The sequence below is a fragment of the Meleagris gallopavo genome, chromosome 1, assembly GCF_905368555.1.
Source record: "Meleagris gallopavo chromosome 1, MGAL_WU_HG_1.1, whole genome shotgun sequence".
NCBI classification, from domain to species: domain Eukaryota; kingdom Metazoa; phylum Chordata; class Aves; order Galliformes; family Phasianidae; genus Meleagris; species Meleagris gallopavo.
The window spans coordinates 28,858,049-28,880,504 of record NC_139404.1 but is presented as its reverse complement, the minus strand read 5'-3'; the positions used below and the strand labels follow the sequence as shown (position 1 = coordinate 28,880,504).

At 39.6% G+C, this 22,456-nt stretch overlaps 1 protein-coding gene across 1 annotated transcript in view; it reads right to left on the bottom strand.

The window, feature by feature from the left end:
* Window positions 1-22,456, bottom strand: part of PDZRN4 (PDZ domain containing ring finger 4) — a 245,593-nt gene that overhangs the window by 3,119 nt on the left and 220,018 nt on the right. Inside the window, exons 6-9 of the mRNA XM_085219587.1 lie at window positions 15,860-15,958; window positions 13,848-13,910; window positions 10,522-10,623; window positions 7,285-7,401 (exon numbers count right to left, since the gene is read on the bottom strand). Coding sequence (XP_085075713.1) covers window positions 7,285-7,401; window positions 10,522-10,623; window positions 13,848-13,910; window positions 15,860-15,958 — 381 coding nt within the window. The remainder of the gene's footprint in view (window positions 1-7,284; window positions 7,402-10,521; window positions 10,624-13,847; window positions 13,911-15,859; window positions 15,959-22,456) is intronic.

Genomic DNA, 22,456 nt, shown 5'->3' with positions numbered 1-22,456 from the left:
TATTCACCAAATATAAGTGCATATAGTATCAACCAAATGCTTTTTTCCCTTTAGGAGGTGTAATTGCATAATTATGTATAATGGTAGGAATAATTATGGGAGAAAAAATATACAGTGCACCCAGTGAAAGGAAACAAATTCAAAGAGGACACTGACATAATTTCCTTTTTCTCTTCTACAACAGACAGTAAAACAGGATGAAAACATGTCTCCCATCTCCTCCTTTCTCTTGTCTCCTTGTGTACCCCACGATCACACCAAGCACCTTTCAGCTGGTTTATTTTCTTCAGTCACAAGGAAAAAATAATGGCCTAGTCTGAGGAAGACAAAGATAAGCTTCACCCCCAAATACAGTAACAGTGGAATAAGATAAATTCTGAGAGAAACAACACAAAGATAATCTAGTATCTGTGATGGACCAGTTACAAATCTCTGAAAGAGTGTTTTAGCAACGTGTTCTCAGACAAGACTTGAAAAGAAATATTTATAATAGTAGAAGAAGTTCATACTCATCATTTTGTACATACAACATACAACTAATAACAAGACACACAAGTGCTTAATTCTCATACATCTTTGGGTGTCATACCTGCCAAAATTTTAAAAATTTACTGGCACATATGTAGATTCCTCAAAAGTACTGCCTCTGACTAATTTCCAGAGATACTACAACAGATACTAAGAACACAGTAATACTATTTGATAGAGAATATTTTCAGCTACAGAACAATATTTTTCAACATAGTCACCACCATTAGCTGTGCATTTATGCCAGCTACAAATAAGAGCCCGCATGACACACTCATAAAAATCTGCACCAGTGGAGGTCACCCGCTTTTTCACAGATGCTATGATGGCATCACTGCTAGGAAAATATTGCCCACACAACTCCATCTTTCATCAACTCGAACAGATGGGAGTCAGAAGGCACCAAATCTGGACTATATGGTAGGTGTGGTAGGACACTCCAGCCAAGATTGGCAAAGTGCTTCACAGTCTTGGGGCTTGGCATTATTGTGTTGCAGGAGAACAATTGTCTTCTTCTCTGGCCTTACTCCAGAAGTGCAAACCTTCAGCTTAGTCAGCGTTATGATGTCATGGTCACAGCTGATGGTTTGTTTGCATTCCAGAAAATCTGTAAGTATCACTCCTCACTTATCCCAAAAGACACTGCACATCACCTACCCTCCAAGGGCTGCATCACAAAGTGTTTCTTTGATGGGGAATTCACATGTTGACACTCAATACACTGCCGTTTTGACTTTGAAACTTTCAAATGCTGCCACCATTCCAATGCAATGAAGCTGATACTCAGATTTGTACACAGTTCCCTGGTTGTAATCCTCTGATTTACATGGATGAGCTGATCGAGACACTCTTCATTTTGTGGTATGACAATTATGCACGGCTGTCTGGAACATGGCCTGTCTTTCACATTGCTGTCACCATTGCAAAAGTGCATCACCCACTGCCTCACTATGCTCACATGCACTGTTTGGTCTCCAGAAATATTCAGCAAGAGTCAATGAATGTCACTGGGTGCAATTTTTTCTGCATGTATGAATTCAATTACACACTCTTGCCTCATAAGCACCTCTGTGTCAGACCCCATATTGTCAGACTTCCCCTCTGCTGCCATCTGTTGCAAAGCAACAAACTGTAATGGAATATTGGTGGTAAGAGTCAACCTCTACTGACAAACCACCAACATCTGCCTCTGATGTCAGGGGCCAACATAATAAAATGGTAGGCATTACTTTTGGAGGAGACATCATATTTCCCCTGTCTGAGATGCTGTCAGATCGTTTGACTTAGCCACTTAAAAGTACGGACATCTTGTCGGAGGAAGAAGGAATATGAAGACATATTCCTTCTTGTCGGAGGAAGAAGGAATATTAGTAACACTCTAAATAATTAAGTATTGCAGAATTATTCAGCAATAATTAATTATAATAATTTATTGAAACTTTCTTTCCTCAACTTATGCATTGTTGCAGGAGAGCAGCAGTTTATTTTAGGTTGTTGTTGTTAAGGCTCATTAAATATTTCCAAAGAGGTTGCAACAATTTAGTTCTCTCTTCATGAGTATATGGAGAAGTGATGGGATCTCAAGTCTTCAGACATCAGCTATTTTTAAGTTACAAAATTTCAGATTTTACACAAAGAAAAATTTGCTGCTTACCAAATTCTTCGTGAAATTCCAGAGTAATCAGAAAGAAGGACGACCCAACCAAGGAAGTGTATAGGGCATTCATCAGAAGTGCTGGAGATTCGTGTTTGATTTCATTTTTCATTCCCTGTTTATGTCTTCCAAGCGAGTGCTGCTATATCAACTATTCTGGTCCCCTCTTTCACCTGCTTTGGAGCTGCTCCAGCTTGTATTCATGTCTTCTGTTTTTTTTCAATTTTTTCAGCAGAGTCTGAGTCATCTACACTGCACTCTGGCCACAGCACAGTGTCACCCATGGCTATTACTGCTCTGGAGAATATTTAACAACAGATGCAAGGTCAGTCCACTGGACCTTGGGATGGCCTTGCTGCAGAATAACCAGCAATTTAGGTGCCTGCCTGAATGTCACGTACTACATCACTAGTAGATCACTAGTGAAGGAGGATGGCCAAAATCCACTTGCCGACGGGGAGTGACACAACACAGTTTGTGTCTATGTGACTAAACTCAGTTTACACTTCAGAGTGGCTTATACATATTGTATTAGAATAGGTGCTTCCAGGTGCTGAGCCACGTCCTATTACTATAGAGCTTCCTCTGGCATCTCCAGCATGGTGCCACACCACCAGATGTTTGAGTATATCTGAAAAATCCTTTAATGTATCTGTTTGCACAGGCATTTAAAGAAACGTTAGAGTATGGGCTCATGCAATCAACACTTTCAGAATTTGAGGCTCATTTTCTACACCACTTTAATCAACAATTTAAATTTTGCTCCTTCAACTTCCACATGATCTAGATGGAGTGAACATAATAAACTGCCACCTATTTTGCATAATCAACATACACACACAAAAGATGTAATTAAAGTAAAATCCATCTTTTGAGTCTATTGGAAATCAAATGGGTGGGATTCACCTGATCAAAAGTAAGTGTCTATTGTACAGACACCTGAATGGAAGGTAGTCACCCTGGATTCCTCTCCCTGTCAAGAAGAAACAAGTGTCTGTTTAGATCCTTCTCAATCTAAAGCAGACACTGAAAATAAGTTAACTGCTTTCCTAGGAAACAGATACTTGCAGCTAGCTCAAATAATAAAACTGAAAGTTTCTGTGTGTTTTTGAGAAACTTTTACAAAAATCCTCTGTGATTTATGCAAGATAGTCCCTGGCTTTTCTGTCCTGGACTTGTCATCTTTGACAGAGATCCTGAACATGCGCTGGCTGAGCAGTCTTTTACAATATGAGATTATTTTCATTTTGTTTTGAAAGGTAGCAAGCTTAATTTCAGGTTAAGTCCCTTTTGCAAACCAGAAGATGGTCTTCAATTACCAATGTGCTGCTTTTGTCTATGTTATCTATTCCAAACAAAGTGTTTTCAAACATGCACTGTCAATCTTGGGTACAATTATTTCTGTTTGAAATATCAAAGGAATCCTTAGGCCTCATCTTTGCAGTGAGCACTCAGATAATGAGAATGCAAACCTGGCAGTGTGTACAATCAAACAATAAATGAATGACAAAAGATGCTCCAGCAAGCATTCATGCCTATAAAAATGGCTAATCTTGCAGGAATTTGGGCACTGTTCTATTCTTATTTTACAACTTAGGATGCATATTGTGATTCATAGCCCACCCTGCTACTAAAGTCTGAAAGCAGTGAGATTCAGTGAGGGCTTTTAATCAGCCTGCGCTCCCTGGTCAGTCTGAGAGTAAAAGGGAGGCTGACCACAATGAGAGGAATCTCCAGTGGCAGGCTAATCATGAGATACACCCATCACAGGGGAAGACTGGAATTGATTTCAGTTGTGCTTTAGAAGGTAAAATGCTCTTTTGCAAACAGTGCTGTTCTTTTGAAACAGGCCTCTCTCCCTCTGTCTCAGAAAAAAAAAGAAAAAAAGAAAAAAAGAAAAAAAAAGAATTTCCCCCAGATCCCCAGATATTTTCACTGCACTTCAGCTTTGAATGAACTGGAATGAATTGTTTTATCCAATTCTTTCTTTTCTTAATAGGTTTTGATATATTCCATGGTACTGATAAGAATTTCTGCATGGCAAATGTACAGTATTCATATCACTGCTACACGATGGGCTGCGATGTTCTAATGGGGAAGGAATAAAATGAATTATAAAAAATGAAGAATTACATATTTCCTTTAGGTTTTTCGGAGAAGATACAATTCTTGATTAAAGGACACAAAAAGGACCGAACTATCCACTTAATTCTATACAATTCTTCTTTTACAAACTGTACCAATTTTTTCTTTGACAGCTCATACCAAATGTTAAAATGCTGTTGGATAAAAAAGATTCATATTTGGAAGGAAAGCCTGCTACTGTAAGCATTCCTTCCTGCAGATCATAAGATTCATAATGGTCAAAGATTATGAAACCAGAACACTGTGTTCAAAAATTAAGGCTAATGTTGCAGCAAAATCTCTGTGGCCAACCAGAGAGCCTAAGGCTACTCAGCCTGGCCACCTGCAGCTGCAGTAAGAGCAGTTTCATTACTCCAATGTATTATACGATTCACCTCAAAAGACTGCTTGATTTCCTAGTTTAACAAGGCTAGGAAAGGAGTAAAGAACTAGTTTTCTGAGTTGCCGAGTCACTACATAGAGTATGGAGAGAGAGCAGCTGTCACAAATTACTAACGGCCCATTACACAACTAGCTGCATTTGGTTGATTCAATTACTCATCAGAAGGGCAAAGAACTGTCTGGCTGTCCTAGAATTACTTCAAGCAATGCAATGTCAGACACATACTTACAGACCATAATCTTTTCAAGTGTAGCTCTCTTCTGCCATAATATAAAATCTCAGTAGGGGAAAAATATTCCTAGTCTAAGACTTCAATGGGAAAAAAAAATCTCACAGCGTTTGATGAAATTGCCACATAGAACATCATAATTCAGTAATGAACACTAACCATAAACCAAATTCAGTGAAAAAAAACCAAAGTTTGAAAAGACAGTGGAAGTGAAAAATCACAACTCAATTTCAGAGGCCCCAGAATGTTGCGCCAGGGGTTAAAAAGGGTTTGATGGCAGACCTGCTCAAAAATTTTCCTCAGAAGCATAAAGCATAATGCTTGGCAAAGAACAAGTGCTCTTTCTGACAGGAAATTTTTGGGTACTCAAACTACAGTTTCTGGTTAAAAAAATAAAAAAAGAATGCCAAATCTCAGGTCAGACTGGTTAGCAGTGCAGTATTTAGCACATTGAACCTGGGAAAGCAAGACTTGGATCACTGCCTGGAAAAGAGAATCATTACTAAAAGGCCAATGCACATTCCATTCTAAGGCTCCCTTCACCTCTGACACTGGAGTTATTCCACTTTGTGTGAATAATTAAATGCTTGTAAGATCAAGGATTTGTAATCTGATCTATCATATTCCAGATAATAGACTTAATTGCTTAGCTATTCTATCAGTGTCTCTGTCTCAATGAATATTTAATTTGTGTAAAGTGAATAGATTTAATAGGAGTTATCAACAGCATCAAGGTAGAAGGAGAAGTGGGGATGGAATGAGCTAGAAACAAGTTCAAGTCCCCAGCATGGACCAGGCAGTGCAGGATTTGAAGCCAGGTCTCCCATCAGACAAATACTGTGAGCAGTTCTGGATTCTACAATATGAAGAAGCCATAATACTACTAACAAGTACCCAAAGTAAGGCTATGAAGGTGGTGAAGATTCTAGAGGGCAAGATGTATGAGGAGCAGCTGAGGTGCCTGGGTTTGCTCAGCCCAGAGCAGAGGAGCTGAGGGGAGGCCTGATGGCGGCTGCAGCTCCACACAGGGAGCAGAGGGGCAGCGCTGAGCTCTGCTCCCTGTGTGACAGCGACAGGGCCCGAGGGAACGGCATGGAGCTGTGTCAGGGGAGGGGCAGCTGGGGATTAGGGACAGGGTCTTCACCAGAGGGTGGTGGGCATGGAACAGGCTGCCCAGGGCAGTGGGGATGACATAGAGCTGTAGGAGTTCAAAATGTGTTTGCACAATGCTCTCAGACATAACAGGATTTGAATGTTGGGTGGTCCTATGTGGAGGCAGGAGTTGGACTCGATGATCCTCATGGGTCCCTTCCAACTTGGGATATCCTGTGATTCTGTGAAATAATTTTCCTGGTTTCCAGAAGAAGGATGGCTTTAAGAGTCTCTCCATCTTCACTTCAAAGGAAAATGCCTCAGGCTTTGCTTTCAAACAATTCAAAACAGGGAAAAAATTCAAGTTGGAAATTTCTGTGGTTAGAAAAAGAGTTTCTCCCCAGCTGCACACATGCAGAAGCTAGGAGATGTGGTGGGATATTATGTTTTTGGCTCCACATGGGTATGCATGCTGACAGATCATCTGCTTCAGGAACAGATAAGGTCACTTACGCCTTTCACAATGAAGTACAATTTTATTGAAGATCCTTTGATTAAACTGTACGGCTGAGGGCTGCACATGTAACTTTGCCAGAGCTGCACTGCTAACAGCGCATATGGGCAGATAAAAGGATAGCAGCAATCTGAGACTATGTTAACAGTATGCGCCTTTGTTTCCATTAACAAAACAAATGATAAACAGTGCACTGCTGGTGCAAGAAAAATACACTTGTGTTACCAAAACACCTGTTGTTTCTTTTAAACACCTCTTCCATCTCATTTATAAGTTAGCTTACATGCTCCCTGGTATGTGGGCTGGCTCATACGTTGCGTGTGTCCAAAAAGAGTGGCACCTATCCCAGCTCAGAGCTATACATGCCACACTGATCCAAAACACTAATTTACCAACATAAAGCCCAAACACTTCAGAATTAAAGAAAGCAATAAATATTAAAAATATTATTTGGAGAGCCCAGGAAAAAACAAAAAAAAAAAAAAAAAAAAAAGGAGAGAGAGGGAGAGAGAAATCTGCACTTATCAGAGCTTCCTAAATCAGTTGCTAACTTATCATACTTGGCCCCAATGTCTATTGTTCCCCTCTGCTTTATCTACAGCATAGTGTAGTTCAGAGCATTTTAGAGATAAAATTCTGCCAAAGATTTTGACTCCATTTAACAGTGTACTATTTCATTCTCTATTAGTATGAAGTATACCCAGCAAAATTTCAAATGACACATTTAGTAGCAGTCCTACCTGCTCCACCTCATTGGCTGTGTACTGCATCGCTTCATTATGTTGCTCTTCCAACATTTCCAAGTTCAGCTCCTCCAAGAATTCATTCCTTTCATCATCCAGCCACCCTTCCTCCAGCTGCAAACAATACATTAGTACATTATATTATGTCAGCAAGGACACACGGTAAAATAGGGTAAACCCAAATGGCAATGCTTGACTAGTTCTTTTTATCATAATGATTCACTTCAGAAAGCCAGGCAGTAGGAGTCTGCTTCTCAGAAAAGGAAGAAGAAAGATAAAAAATGGGACTCTCATGCCTTTTATCCTTTCTTGAAACAGTATGACTGATTTTCTTTCATAATGAAGGAGACTGCTCAACACAGACATTTTTTCTTTTCAAAAGGTATGAAAGGCACAGTGCATAATCCTGAAGCTGTCATGTTCATTACCGCCGAGAGCCCCAGTGTTGAAAGAGCGACATCATTACTAATAGGACCACGAGACAGTCAGGTTCTTTCTCTCAACAGCCTCCATCTCAGTGCTGTACCCTAGTGCTGCACCTTCAATAGCAGCCTTGCATTGTATTTCTACTGCAATTTCCCCATTGATCTTCAAGGCAAACATACACAGAGAAGATGGGAATAGGCAGATGTGGTCCTGAAAGAGTCGTTATATTTGTTCTTACAGTGTGCCTGGAAACAAGCCTTATCTGTTTGTGTTTTCCCTAAATGTAATACTTGGACATTTGGTGAAGACAGTCTTGTGAAAGGATAGGAGGGAATGTTGCATTTTTCATCTAGTGAGCATAAATGCTCTCCACATCCCATTTGCCCCCTTCACAGCTTTCTACATTAACAAAACCAGCACCCCTGCCCTAAAATGCTCCTCTTCCCATTTTGCTCATTGTGTTCATGTGTATGTGCCCATTTGTATTTGTAATCCTTTGCCAGATGGTGCACTGCACTGAAAGGGAAAATACCAGTCAGTGACACTCCTGTAAAGGCTGTAGTGGTGGGAAAAGAGCAGAAGGCAATATTTATTGTTATGTCACTGGTGAAAGAACTGGAGGAGGAAGGTGACAAAAGGATGGCACGTTCCTAAGCACTAGACAGTGACAACAATGCCAACTATTTATGTCTCAAGGCAGCCAGATCAGTGCAACACTGGCCACCATCTGCAGCAGAAGTGCCTCCAGTGCATCAAAGCACACTTAAGCAAATCAGCAAGTGGTAGTTCAAAACTACACAGAGAGTGATTGGTGCTGTGTGGTACTTACACCTGAATGCTAGTAGGATATCACTGTTTCCTTCAAAAAGTCTAATGTGCTTTTGCTGAACATAAATCTTCCATAGATTTTCTTGGAAGTCAGCCCAAGATTAGAAGGAAGGACGCTTTTTTTTCTTAAGGACATGTAATTTTTGTTTGTCCTTAATGGGACTTACTTATAAACCATTCTCTGAAACATGTGTACTGACCACTAGTTTTGTTAACTGTTCTCTTTTTTTTTTTTCTCCCAAGGAAAGCAGGAACGCAGTCCTTCTCTACTATGAAGAATGCAGTTTAATTTATCACATTTGAGGAAATTGCAAAGGTAACAAAATCTGGAGGATGAAAGATGGATCTCACCTGGGTAAATCTGCTGCTTTGATCATGGCAGACCGTGAATTTAACTTGATGCGAATCCTTAAGATACACTTTTAGAATAAGGATAATATATACTGTAGCATAAATGTGCGTTACTTTCATTCTGTGGACTATACATGTGTGAATTCACCTGCTTGGGCTATTTCTTTCCACATAAAACAAGTTAGGCACCCCTTTAGTGACATGCTTCAAAACTTAATTATCGATCAGTATTCACCACACAAATAAATGGCCAAAGAAGGTTTTCTTCCCTGTTGCCCAATGAATGTACTCAGCAGTCAGCCTTCAAGACTGCAATACTGACAATAGCTTTTTCTATCTGAAAATAAAAGCCTGCTTTATCCTGCTATCTTTTACCAGATTCAAAGCAAAACAGCTAGCTGAAATAGATTTGCAGTAGCCTGACTTCTGATATACTATAGCTGTTTATTAAGTTTTACCTTAATATGTACTCAGAACATAAAAATTAAATTAAACAAAAACAAACAACAAAAAAAAAAACCCAGCAAACCAAAGTACATTGTGTCCTGTGATATGGAAGGAGCATCAGTCTGGGAAGCAATAATGGTATAAGAAAGTAATTCCTTATGTCGTAACAATATAATTTTTCTAATGTTCACCAATCTAAACAAATACAGAAAACATAGATTTTCCCTGAGTATGCATTTTATTAGTTGGTGTTTCTGTTCCCTACAGAACAAAAAAATCCAAGTGAAAAATAAAAAAAATGATGTTGAAAAAACTCTTTAAAACTTCTGCAGCTTCCGATGTGAGCTACAATAGCACCAGAGACAAATGGCAACATAACCAACTTCGCTTGAACTGCTGACAGATGGAGAGAACAGTGACGAAGTAACGTCTCTTTTGCTTTGCAGTGGCTTAAAAACAGCATATAAAGGAAAGTACAAACAGTACTCTTCTTTCACTCCACCTCTCCTTTAGTTTGATGATCAACCTAACACCTCCCCCTGCAATGATATAAAATATTCTTGGCATGGCATAATTTTATTTTTAGCACCACTGAAATATTTCTAAAAGCTTTTGAAAAAGCACCTCCTGAGATATGATTTGTAATGTACCAGCATTTTTTTTTTTTGTGACCAGGGTACTTTGAAAACAATTAGATCCAGAGCAGCTGAATGGTACTGTAGTGAAATTTCCATAACTGGTACATAAATGAACAGTTGCTTACAAGTGCATAGAATAAAAAGAGCCATCACTAGTGAAAAACTACAGCTTTGAGTAAGCTTGTATAAATGACTGAGGTAAGCATGGGAAGTTTATCCCCAGAACAACTAAGAATCATCAAACAAGCAATATATAGTTTTCAAGTTCTACTTCATATTTTACTAATATCAGTGCTGTCAGCTTTATTTGTATACCTGCTTATTTTGTCTGCTGAAAAAAATTACTCAGCTTTGGGTAGAGAAGCCCTAGCAATATCACATTATTTCCTCTGTTGGCTATAAAGGGGCAAAGCTCTGCAACTATCTTTTTTCTCCTTTTGTTAGGAACTTCGGCATTCCTGCTTCTCAGCAGTTCGTTACTTACAGTGACAGTGAATGTACAGTATAACCCAGATCCTGGCTCAGTGCATCTATTTACTCTAACCTGCAGTTCTGGCCTTGCAACCAGCAACACAATTTTCTTGCATTCATCACTGGAGAGCAATGCCACTGCCTCTTCTCGATTCTGGACATCTTGCCCATTAATCTAGAAAACAAATGAAAGTGGCACATTAGTTTCTATTTCTACAAAGCAACACACAATAAAGGGCAAATATCAGCTCATTTGTGGTGAATGTATGGACAATGAAACTCGCACAACGGGCTCATCTTCAGCCCCTCAGTGGTAAGTGCCTTCACTCAATTATGCGCTTACTGTAAGAGCTGTATCGATCGCTGAAGGATGGCGGACATCAGAGGAAGCAGTTATGTTCATAAATGTCCAACCTGCGCCCTGGTAACATACATCTAGCAACACAATTAACCAGCCCCTGACAGGTGACGTTCATCTTTCTTCGTTCAGAGTAATGGAAGTGTCACTCTGAGATAATAGTGCTGGTGGAAGCAAGACTGGTAATACCGCAGCTGAAATCAGTCACACTGTGTGCGTGTAGAGGGCCAATTAGGGAGCTGCAGCATTATCTCTTACCAGGCAATACTTACAGGCCACTGCTTATTGCTGCTCCATTTAATCATTTTACATTTGTGTGGATAGATTAGTATCCAGAACCACACAAAACATATGTATCTCCCTTGCCAGGGGATAATCAAAATAGAAATAGTTCTCCAATAAGAATGTGCTGTTCTTGTTACCTTTCTGCTATTCTATCACCTCATTGAAACAGACATGGCTGTGACTATGTGCAAATTGTATTTTCCATACGTATTTAGTTTTGTCTGAATCCGAAGAAGTGGATTATTCCAATTGTGGTAGTGAAAAAATAATTAGTCTGTTTGAAAATGGGTGAAAATAAAATGGGAAGGTGGAAAGACATGAACATTCGGGGCAAATAATACTGTGCCCAATACTTCATCTCTTGTAAGTAGCAGGAATTTCCTGTCTGAAAAGTAAAGAGAGCATCATACTTCTCTATGTGTGTGTAGGCCTGAAAATTAAGACACAAAACACAGCTTTAACTCAGATTAAAAAAAAACTGTTCTACCCTGAGCATCCAACTGGCAATGAGTAAATGTTTGAGACATTACAGAGGTTACACAAAGGGGTAATGATGATCTGTAGGAGATCAGGCAAATCTTTGGCGACACAGAACTGCCCTAACACAAAATGCCACAACATAGATCGTGAGAGCCAGGAGCAGATCTCCAGCTTGTCCAAACACACCAGGCCACAGCAGCTGCTCCAGCAAGTCCTATCAGCTGGGCAAACACCCCTTTTCCCACTCCAGAGGCCACAGCCCTGCTGGCTGCACAGCAGCGGAACCATCACTGGGGAACAAGCAGGAATTCAGTCATGGAGATCGCATCTCCAAGGACAGCATTTGTTAGACTGGAGTTTCACAGCTAAAACCAGCAGAAGTTTGGGGAGATTCACTGGGACTGTCCTAATAAATCGTTTCTCTTGGCTTCATAATATTTGACATGAAATATCCAAACTTAGTATCTTTAAGAGGACTGTGAAGGTGACTGGAGTGGTTGAGTGATGTTTGTGAGAATGAGAAGGAGACAGTTCCAGCCTTGTGAGGAAATCCACTGTAATTTTGTGAGAAATGCACAAAACAGTATCCTCCTTTAGCTGTAAGCAATGCCATCTGCTGCCCCCAGCAAATGCCCCCATGCTCACAGCTCTGCCTTGCTCCCAGCCTCGGTATAATCCCCAATAATGGCACTGTCACCTTCTATTTCTCTGAGTTATCTCATCAATAAGAGTAGATAGAGGGTCAATGTGTTTTCAGATATGAAAGTAAACCCCACATAACTCTCTGGGTATTAACTTTAATGATCAAACTCATAGCTATATATCAGTACTGACATTAAAGTAATGCTCCAGCCTATAAAAACACAGCACAATTACCTATGCTTTCTCTCACCTCTGGAGTCTTTACTCACAATTGAAATAAATTTCTTAAGGAATTTGTGAATGTTTGCCTGAGCTGCTCATGGCTTTCCACTTCATCCAGAAATTTCAGAAATAAATGAGAAGAGCAGGAAATGAATCTACCTTCAATTTACTTAAAGTGCATAAAGGAGGAATGAACGTGGTTTCTACTTGGTTGAATAAACAAGATTTTTCTCTTATTTTTTAAAGTTAAAAGCACCACTATATTTTGTTTACTTCCTTCAGTGGATATTTTATAAAAAGACATGGAAAACAGCACACTGACTTTTCCACTCTTACTCCCAGTCTTCAGTGTGGTCCCACAGCCACATCTCATTGTGCTCAGGAGATTAGCTACAATTCTAAAGCTGATACGATGGTGAGAAATACAACTAGAGATTTCAACAAAGATCCTAGCTGCAAAAATGAGAAGACTGGAGAGAAGGAACTTCTGACAACCAGAAACCTAATGTTAAAGAAGGGCAATTCCAAAACTGTTTACAGAAAAGCAACCTGTCATTATCAGAAGCTATTTCTGGAAAAATAAAATAAAAATACAAGGGAAATAGACTGGAAACTAGACCTAAGATGCTGTAGTAGAGAAGTTTCCAATTGACTGATTTTTGGTAGCTATTTTGTGATCAGTTCAAAATTGTCACCAACCGTTCAGAACACAAACCCACTGCCATTCCAGCTATTCCCCTCTCCATACTTTACCTGCCTTCCCTCCTCCAGACCTGGGCTATAGGTGCTGTGACTTATTGCACAAACCTATGTGCAGGACAGCTGCAGAGGCAGCTCTCGGAATGAAAATATCAATAGAAACCAAAGGGAAGAAAAAAGCCAAGATGGTAGATCAGCAAAGAACCCCCAACAGTGTTGTTTTATTGGCAGAGAAAAGAAAATATTAACAAAAGCCAAGTGAACACCCTGCTCAAATACATTCAAGTTCATCCATTATGGACAACACATCTTTTGTATGAAAACTCTTACCATCAATGCTCAGCTCAAGTGAGTTTTACCCAAATTTATGCAATCAGTGAATGATCAGCAAATTTCTGACACCTGTATTTATGTTTTCTGGATCCCTATTTCGAATTTGACACTGAGATGAACATAGGGAAAATGAGATTTGCTAATAAAAACAGCAATGAGATACATAGAATGTAAGGGCATGAGCCAGAACAAGTTTGTCATTCTCATTTTTCAGTACACGCACTTTAGCTCCCAGCTATTGTGTTAAAAAACAGACAGACATGGATTTTCTCATCGATCACAGTAACAAAGAGAACTACCTTCCCTCATTAACAGTCCACGGAGAAGACAGCTTTCTATGTTTGAAGAAAGAGTTTAGGAAAGAGGCTATTGTCACATACTTGTAAAATGCGGTCTCCTTCACGGATCCGTCCATCTCTGGCAGCAATGCTGTTTGGATCAACCTGTATAGGACAACATTCAGTAACTGAACATTAAAATATTTTTACTGGAAACCAATTACAGCTGCTGAATTTGAAAACATGCCCTTTTCGCTCTGTACAGAGGCAATTTAAATCTTTCTTTGCAACCCCATGAACTCGTGTTAAATAATTATATAAGCTTGTTTGAGATAAAAACCTAAAGACTGAAGAGGTCAGGAGCATATCATTGTCAGATTAATACTCTTCTATGCCACTGTCAGGCATTAACCTTCAGCTGTCAGAGCACGAAGAATTAACTACAAAGACCCTCTGCTCTGGAAGCTCACGATGGGCTGCGGTGATTCTGTGACCATTGATACCACCATACAGATGGGCCTGTCTTTAGGAAAGAAGCAGGATTATTTTTCTTGTATGAAAATATTTACTACTGAATGATTGCTTCAGTTATCAAGCTGTTATTTCCTCTGGAATTTTGCAGTTCTCAAGGAAACAGTGAAAAATCCCAAAGGATCTATTCTGTATAGATCACTCACAAGTTCTGTATAATGTTTCTGGTCTGAGCCAGTTAATTTTAAGTTAGTTTAACCTAAATAGAAGTTTAGAGCTCCATTAACAGTTTATCAAAGTCGCTATAGCTCATCCCTGAGCAATGACCTACTGTTCATTGCAGGGCAATTCGATCTATCACCTTTCATTCAATGGATATCTTGAATCATTTATTTTGCTTCATTGTGCCATAAGCTATTTTTTCAAACAAAACATTTGAGTTTAGCATTTGTTTGCAGGTTACATCCTTTGCAGCTGTTAGACATCATTTTCTTCTCGTGCATTATCGGGGAAAAAAATATTTCTTAAATGTTTAATCAAGTATGAAAGACAATAGAATTGCAGTCACTTCAAAAAAGGTCTGAGAAATACCTACCATGTAGGAAAACCAGCAGATTTCACATACAGTTCTGGAGTGAATTAGAACATTCCTGTACTTTATTTCTCTTCACAGGTCAGACTTTAACAGCAGCACCCATACAACTGTTGCAAGACTTACTCTTATACTAGTTCTATACTTAAACTTAATAGTTCTTACTCTATACTTATACTAGTTCTAGGGCTGTGCTTTTCAGCTTCTTTGATGCTGCTTCTGGCCTGTGAAAGATGAACTTTCTCTTCATCCTTGTTTATTAAGCAGGAGAAATCTCTCTACCAATTAATTCTGTCCATGAGATTCATCCAGAATACGGTACAACAAGTCATAAAAATGTCGATCTGGGAAACTAGAACAATCATTAGTGAGCTTGGACTCACAAGAGTTCTGCTTTATCCAGGAAAACAACCATCTTGGATGAGAGTGGAGACCCAAAGGGAATTAATGAGCCTGGAAGTCTTCTGGACTGACACTGTGGAACACCTCAGGATATGTGTAGGATGCCATGTTTTCCTTGTAAGTTACTGGAAAACACAGGGTTCTGCTCATCTCAATACCCAGTACTCTATTTCTTGACTGATAAAAATACAAAAATTATTAGGAGAGGTCAGTATTTCTGACATGTTCATCTCCAGGCTATTTTTTTCATCCAACTGTGGTATGTCTGTGATGTCATCACTGTACAAAACCCACAAATAATAAAATAAGGATTACTGAGGCTGTGACAGGATGAAATGCAAGCAGGGTGTGGAATATGCTCTCAAAATTCTTCCTGCTTTCCCATATAAGGGCAGGTTTCTTTCAAAATACAGACCATGCTCAGGCTGCTTTGTATTTCCCTAACTATGATGTTTTAGTTAAAAGCATTTGGATTAAAGAAGCGTGCTAGTAATAATTGCACTACTTGAGAAATACAATTTAAATTGGTAATCTAAATGAATTGGAAGTGACACATGCTGGCTGATGGCTGACATTTCTGCAGCCTGGTCTCAGAGCACTTGCTCTCATGTTCCTTGATGTGTTCCCCCTCCCCAGCCCATGTCTTTACCTCACTGACATAGATCCCTGTGTCTTCCTCATCATCGGTTCTGTAGCAGACAGTCAGTCCCAGCTTCTCCTGGCTGCCAATGCGACACAGCTCCACCTCCTACAAAGAAGCACACAGGCTCATGCAATGGCTTTTTCCAGAAGTGGAAAAAACTACTTGGCACAAAGGAGCACAGATTCCATTCTGTCCAGCCATGGAGAAAGGACAGTTCTTCCTCAGTATGGCAAATCTCACAACCATACATCAAGATGCAGTTGACAAATGGCAGAATTTTGCTGTAACTGCTCAGTCTCAAGATACATTTTGCGTGCAACTTTAAGAGAGAAAAATACTCTGTGAATTAAGAAGGAAATTCCAATATATGGTAGGTTCAACTTATACAGAATCTACTTCCGAAGACTTGCCTGAGAAATATAGATGTGAATTGATTTTGCAGTTTTTTAGCCTTTGGATAATAGGAACTGACTTACAGTATATTACACAGTCATTTTAGTCCTATCATGCCAACTATTGACTTATAGGATATAGGACAGGCTGGCTACACATCAATCAATCCATCACACCAGCACCACTACCTTTCAACAAAACTCTAAATCATAAGGCAAAAACACAGCTTTCCACTAATAGCATTATTCATTCCCTGGTCTGCTTAGTGTCATACTTTCCTTGCAGAAATTGTTAGATAACAGAGGGATGCTTCAAGGAATCTCCTATGGAGCTGAACAACCATTGCATCCTCATCAATTGCGAGATGATACAGAAAACATATTTTTAGTGCCAGATGTCCCAGCAGTGGCATCTCATGAAAAGTGCAAGTTTTAGGGCAGATGGCACAGTGATAACTACTACATACATCCATCTGAGTTAAGCATCTTTAGAGTTTCATAGGGGAACCATTCATAAAAATGCAGAACTGTGCTTGGTTTCAACACTGTGAAGCAAATAATTGCAATAAAGCACAATGAATCCAGTAACAGAGAGTATTAGCTTGGTTGCAAACAAAAACCTTTGGTTGATAAATGTATTTTAAAGGGAGACTGCAAGTGACGCTTATAACCATGCAAAAGAAAAAGAAGAATCCTTCACAATCCCACAATCCATCCACTTTTCATACTTGATACAGTACAGTCTCATGTTCAGCAAGTGTCAGGACAACCTCCCTAGCACAAGCCCTGCCAGGGCAAACGTGGGACCTCTTTGTCCGTTCTCTAGTTTTCCTGCAGCAGCAGAGCCCAGTGCTGGGCCATAGGAGAGAAGCTACACTCCTTTCTGCCTGAAATAGCTATGTATCCCAACCACAGACTTCTCCCTCTGGCTGGTGGAGAAGAGCAGAAAGACCTCAGGTATTGAGTTTGTTGCACAGTGACAGTGACTTGGCTACGCCACAGATCCAGTTCTCTCCTCAAATGCAGAGTTTGGTTCTCAGTTTGTGATATAGTTTATCCTTCCTTATCCTCAGATATGTCACAGAGATTAAGATACAAACAGGCGTACAGCAGGGAGTCCAATGGAGATGTGGGGACCAGCATCAACACACCACTTACTGGAAACCTCTGGTTTACACACAAACCCCATGCAGTTTACTTTTCAGTAAGTGTGCTGCTGAGACTTGATCCCCTGCTCTCTCACAATGCCCAAATCTACATGGGTTCAGTACCTCCATAAACTTTATAAATGTCTCCCTGGACTTTGAACATTCAATGCTTTAATAAAATACTTTGAAAGAAAATACTATGATAACCTGTAGCATTCTTTAGTTTTTCTGAAGTACGATAATCACTTAAAATAGCTTATTGTGAGGTAAGATGTGAAAACTAGTTGTGACTACATGTGTTATACGTCAGGTTTGAAAGAAAAAAAAAAGGGACAGTGTTTTACTATGGAAGAGAATTACAGTGACCTGATTCTGGCATTGGGAATGAAAATACGTACACTGAAGGGAGGCCTGTTCAAAACCCATAACAATTGATGCCTCCAGAGGGAAAGAACACTTGACTACAACTGTAATATTAGGGAGGAATTACAGTAACAAAATGGCTTCAATTATGGCAACAAGGTATACTTTTAAGGAATAAAGAAGCTTGCAGTCCCTTGGAGGCCTATAAGGAAACCTAAATACACCATAAAGGGCTGAGACTGGGACCTTTAAATCAAGGCAAATGAGGAGCTGTGCACAAGCTGAAATCCATTGACTTTCATTGTCCTGCTGGCACCAGCTCCCATCTCCCTGCACTGAGGCTGGACAGGGACCCCAAGGACTGCTCTGAACATAATTTCTTTGGTCAGGAATAACCCTGATGATCCTGTGGATGATTTGTCTCAAAATGTTTGTTACTACAAAGCTGCATGATGTTTCAGGCTGCAAATGAACTGAAACCTTTCAGCACGTGCTGGTTCAGCAAGCAAAGTAATTTAACCATTTTTGGCATTAAAGTGAAGAAAATGAGGGCAACTCTAGAGCTCCATCCTGGGAATCCAAGAGGTTTGCTACTTACTCTCTGGGAACAGGCTGCTGACAAATACCAGTGACAAACATCCCCTGACTGGGATACGGCATGCCATGCTGTGCACAGTGTTTGCACTGCCACAGCTTTAATTTCTTTTCCTTGTAAGAGAGCTCAGAGCTGAGATCTGTTTTCTGTAGTCTTGGGATTACACCTTTCCTAGACGATTGTGTGAGATGTACTTTGATGATAGTGTTTGTGGCTGTGTGTGGCCTTAGAAACTGCAGATAGTCACTGTAGTACTCAGCATCAAAAGATAATTGCCCAATAAACATTCCATGTTTTTCAGTCTAGATTCAAGTATAGACTCAAGTAATATGTCATTCTGATGGGATGAAATTGGATGGTCTCTTCCTCTGCATGGAAATCACTCCAAATAACAATCCTTTTCCCACCACACAACTACAGTACTAATCTCAGAGCATCTTCTTTTTTAAAGCAAACAAAACACATTCTAGTCAGCAAATCGGGGGTAACAACATACTTGGAATATTTTAAAACTCTTTGTATAAAATACTAAGTCATCTCTCAGACCTAAGTTCCACAAGCTCAATCTTTAGCTGGTGGCCAACACTAACATCTGAAACAAAGAGAAGAGCAGTACTGAGGCACCAGAAAACCAAGACCATGATGGTCAGGAGCATAGCACATTGCCTTTCATGACAGATGCTTTTTAATGTGTGTTGGCTTTGTTGTTGTTGTTTTCCCTACTGTTCTTAAACAAAAGAAACAATAAGTTTGGCAGCAGTAATGAATTTTTAAGGATATGTTCTCCTTCCTTTAAGTCTCTTCAGACATACACACATGCACACACACGCACACACACACAAGCAGATAATTGCTTTCTCTTAATTCTAGTTTGGGGTTTTGTGTGTATGCATGTAGGGACTGAACTGTCTTCAAAATTCAGCATTTTAGAAAGCTGTGAGAAACAATATTTGGGGATTCACGTAGTGTGCTGACAGACAGATGGTGGAAGGAGAGGGACTGAGCAGAGCGCTCAGGAGATGACAGCCTCTCCCTCTTTTGGGCACTCTGGGGGCAACCGCCTCTCAACGTGAATGGTATTCTGCTGCCAAGTGACAGAAATCAATGCCAAATTGCTAAATCTTTGACTTGCTGCTTCTTTTCTCTGTGTGGGCAGAACAATAATTCAGCACAATTCCATGGTGAAGACAATACTTCAGAGGGTTTTGCCATAAATTACTTTCTTAAAAGATAGAGATTAAAATTAGAATAAGAACTGTCCTGTTCTGAAAGACCAGGATGCCAATGTACAAGATAGCCCATTTCTGCAAAGAGTTGGAGGTCATGCTGTTGAAGGACTGAAAACTGGTTATATTGGTCATTCTCTAAAGTGATGGAGTGGTGGTTATAGCCTCTGGCTCCCAGTTAAAGACCATCATTTGCTTTGGTGACAGAAAACCAGTTTACTGGCTGTCAGCCTCAGGAGACATAAGACCAAGCAAGGAGCTGTCACGTCTTTGGGGTGGGAAGACTAGGTTAACACTGTCATTCTCTCAGGTGGCAGAGAAGTGGGTTATAAGTGTAATCAGCTGAGCTGCCTGCTTCCTACAATTGGTGAAAAAAGGTTAAGGAACATTAAAAGAGTGCTTGTAAATGTTTGAATCAGTTTGCAGTTACAGTAGGTCTTTCTATTAAAAGCTTGATTACAGTGAGTAAAGCTGATAGTCTGTTAGAAAACAGATTGTGAACCCTTCCGTGACTTTCCTTGAATAGTCTTCTGGGGACAAAAAGAGCTCTGAACTCTTCACATTTTGCTGCCATACAGAGGAAAACAGATTACAGCCAAAGCTGGTAGTTTCCTCTTGCTGCACCCAGATGATGGTGACAAGAGTCATCCATTTGATGACGTTATGTTGGAATAACTGCTTACTTTGTCCCATCGATCGAAAGCTTACTTTGCCCCATTTTTCCTAGCTCTACACTCTGCCAGTGGTCTCCACTAGGTCGCCACTAAGCATCTTAGAATCCTTCCCCCACTTTCTGTCAGGATTAGTTATATCTCTTTAAACTCATGTACAGTGTGGCTGAGCTCTGCTCCTGCATAATCACTGCCTATCAGCCTCTCATTTATCCCATTCCATTCCATCCTAGCACTCTTTCCAGAAACACAATTCTCTGTCACCACCCTCAAAGTCCTTCTCAGCTTACTCTTCCCCAAAGTGTATTTGTACAGACAGCAGCTTCGCTCACTCTTTTCCCCCATTTCCTCCCAAGCATTTCCATTCTCAATAAATGCCCATATTCACATAGCCCTGGCATCACCTTTTTTTTTACCACCACTTTATAAACTATCCTGTTATCATGTCTCTAAAAATCTGCAAAGTAATTACTGCCTGGCAAGCCAGAAGTCCCATATACTAAAGTGTTTGCTTCACTACGTATAAAACAGAGCTTGGCACTACTGAAATCATGAGGAGGTCTTAATGATCCTTGTGGATTCCCTCCAATTCAGGGTATTCTATAATTCTATGAAATAACCTTTTATTAGTGCCATGTTGTTCTCTTACCTATCTTTAATGTCTAATCCTTCGTGTTGTTTTACACTCCTGTGTGCTGTGAAGAAATCTTTGTACGGATGGGAAGTAAATCAGACAAGAAATTAGAGCTCAATAGAAATTAGTTATGATCAATAGCAAACTATTCATTTTTCCATGGTGGGAGCTTCTCAAAGCCCATATAAGTACTTTGGAAGCAAGGAAATGATTTTGAAGCTCAGAATCTGGTGTGCCCATCTCCTAGAACTATAGGAGAACGAGCAAATTCTGGAAATTTCTGACTTTTTTTGTGATAACATTATTTTTGTTAAATCTGACCTACTGCATTCGCAGAATGATTAAAGATATTGATTATTTCCATAGAGCTAGCTCTAGTGTAATTGAGTGCAATTAAGGAGAATAACACTGTCCCAACTCTAAAGGGCTTAAGTTCAATTGCTGGACCTTATAATATTGTCTTGCCTCCTTTTTTGTCCATTTTTCATTTCCATCCTTTTATGCCTTAACTGAAACAGCTTCAGTATATTTTACTGTATTTACTGTAGACCATTTTAAGTAACAAGAGTTAGTTATTTAACATCACTCTATAGCGTGACAGATGTAAACTGTACATTTAACTGCCTCACAACAAAAAATAGTGTCCTACAATGGAACGTGAGACTACATGAAAAAAAAAAAAAAAAAAAAAGATGCTGTACACCGAGGAAGGGAATTTGCACCACTTCCTTAAGTTCACAATCATTTTGAAAAATACTGAGTGAAGTTTTTCCTCATGAGACAATTTTTTTTCAAGGGTTTCCAGAATTTTTCTGCCTCTAAGTCTTAAAGCAAATTCTCACAAGATGAGAATTTCCTAATACAAATTTTAAAATAACTAATGTATGGAGCATGACACTAAACTTCAATAAAATTCAACAACTTAAATACAAATCCGTGAGACAAAATTGGGATCTATTCTGTATTCAGCTGTAACTGTTTCAGTGTAGAAGTTGGTGCACCTGCTTTTGGTCACTTCAGGTAACTTTTTGTGACTTGTTTCCCTCATCTATGAAAAGCAGACGACAATGGAAACAGCACAAGAGTAGCACGACACAAAGGAATGAATGATTACAGAGTGCTTGAAAAGCACTGTGAAAAAATATTATAAACACTCCATGTCCTTCCATTATTCCCTGGCTGCCCTTATAGCAGTTGTTGTACACCACTAAAAGGACCAAGAGACTATCAGGGTTGTATTAGCTACTGTGTTCCATTCATCTTTACAGTATATCAGAATAATGTGTCCCAGGATCTCTGCAAACACCATTAGAGGAGAGGAGCAGGGAATCAAAATATAACACGTTTTTTCCTAAATGAAATGTGCCTGTTATCATTTGAGTTAATATTTAAGTCCTCGTGACAATGAGGAAATTACCTCACTGGTGAGAAAGCCAAAAGCCAAATTAATTTTAATCGGTGTTCATTTTAGTGTAATGGAAATATGTTATTTTAAAACCTGATTCATATTTCAGGGTTTGCTTTTTTGAGACATGCTAAGATGAAGGATCCTAAACACATTCTGCTTATGATAC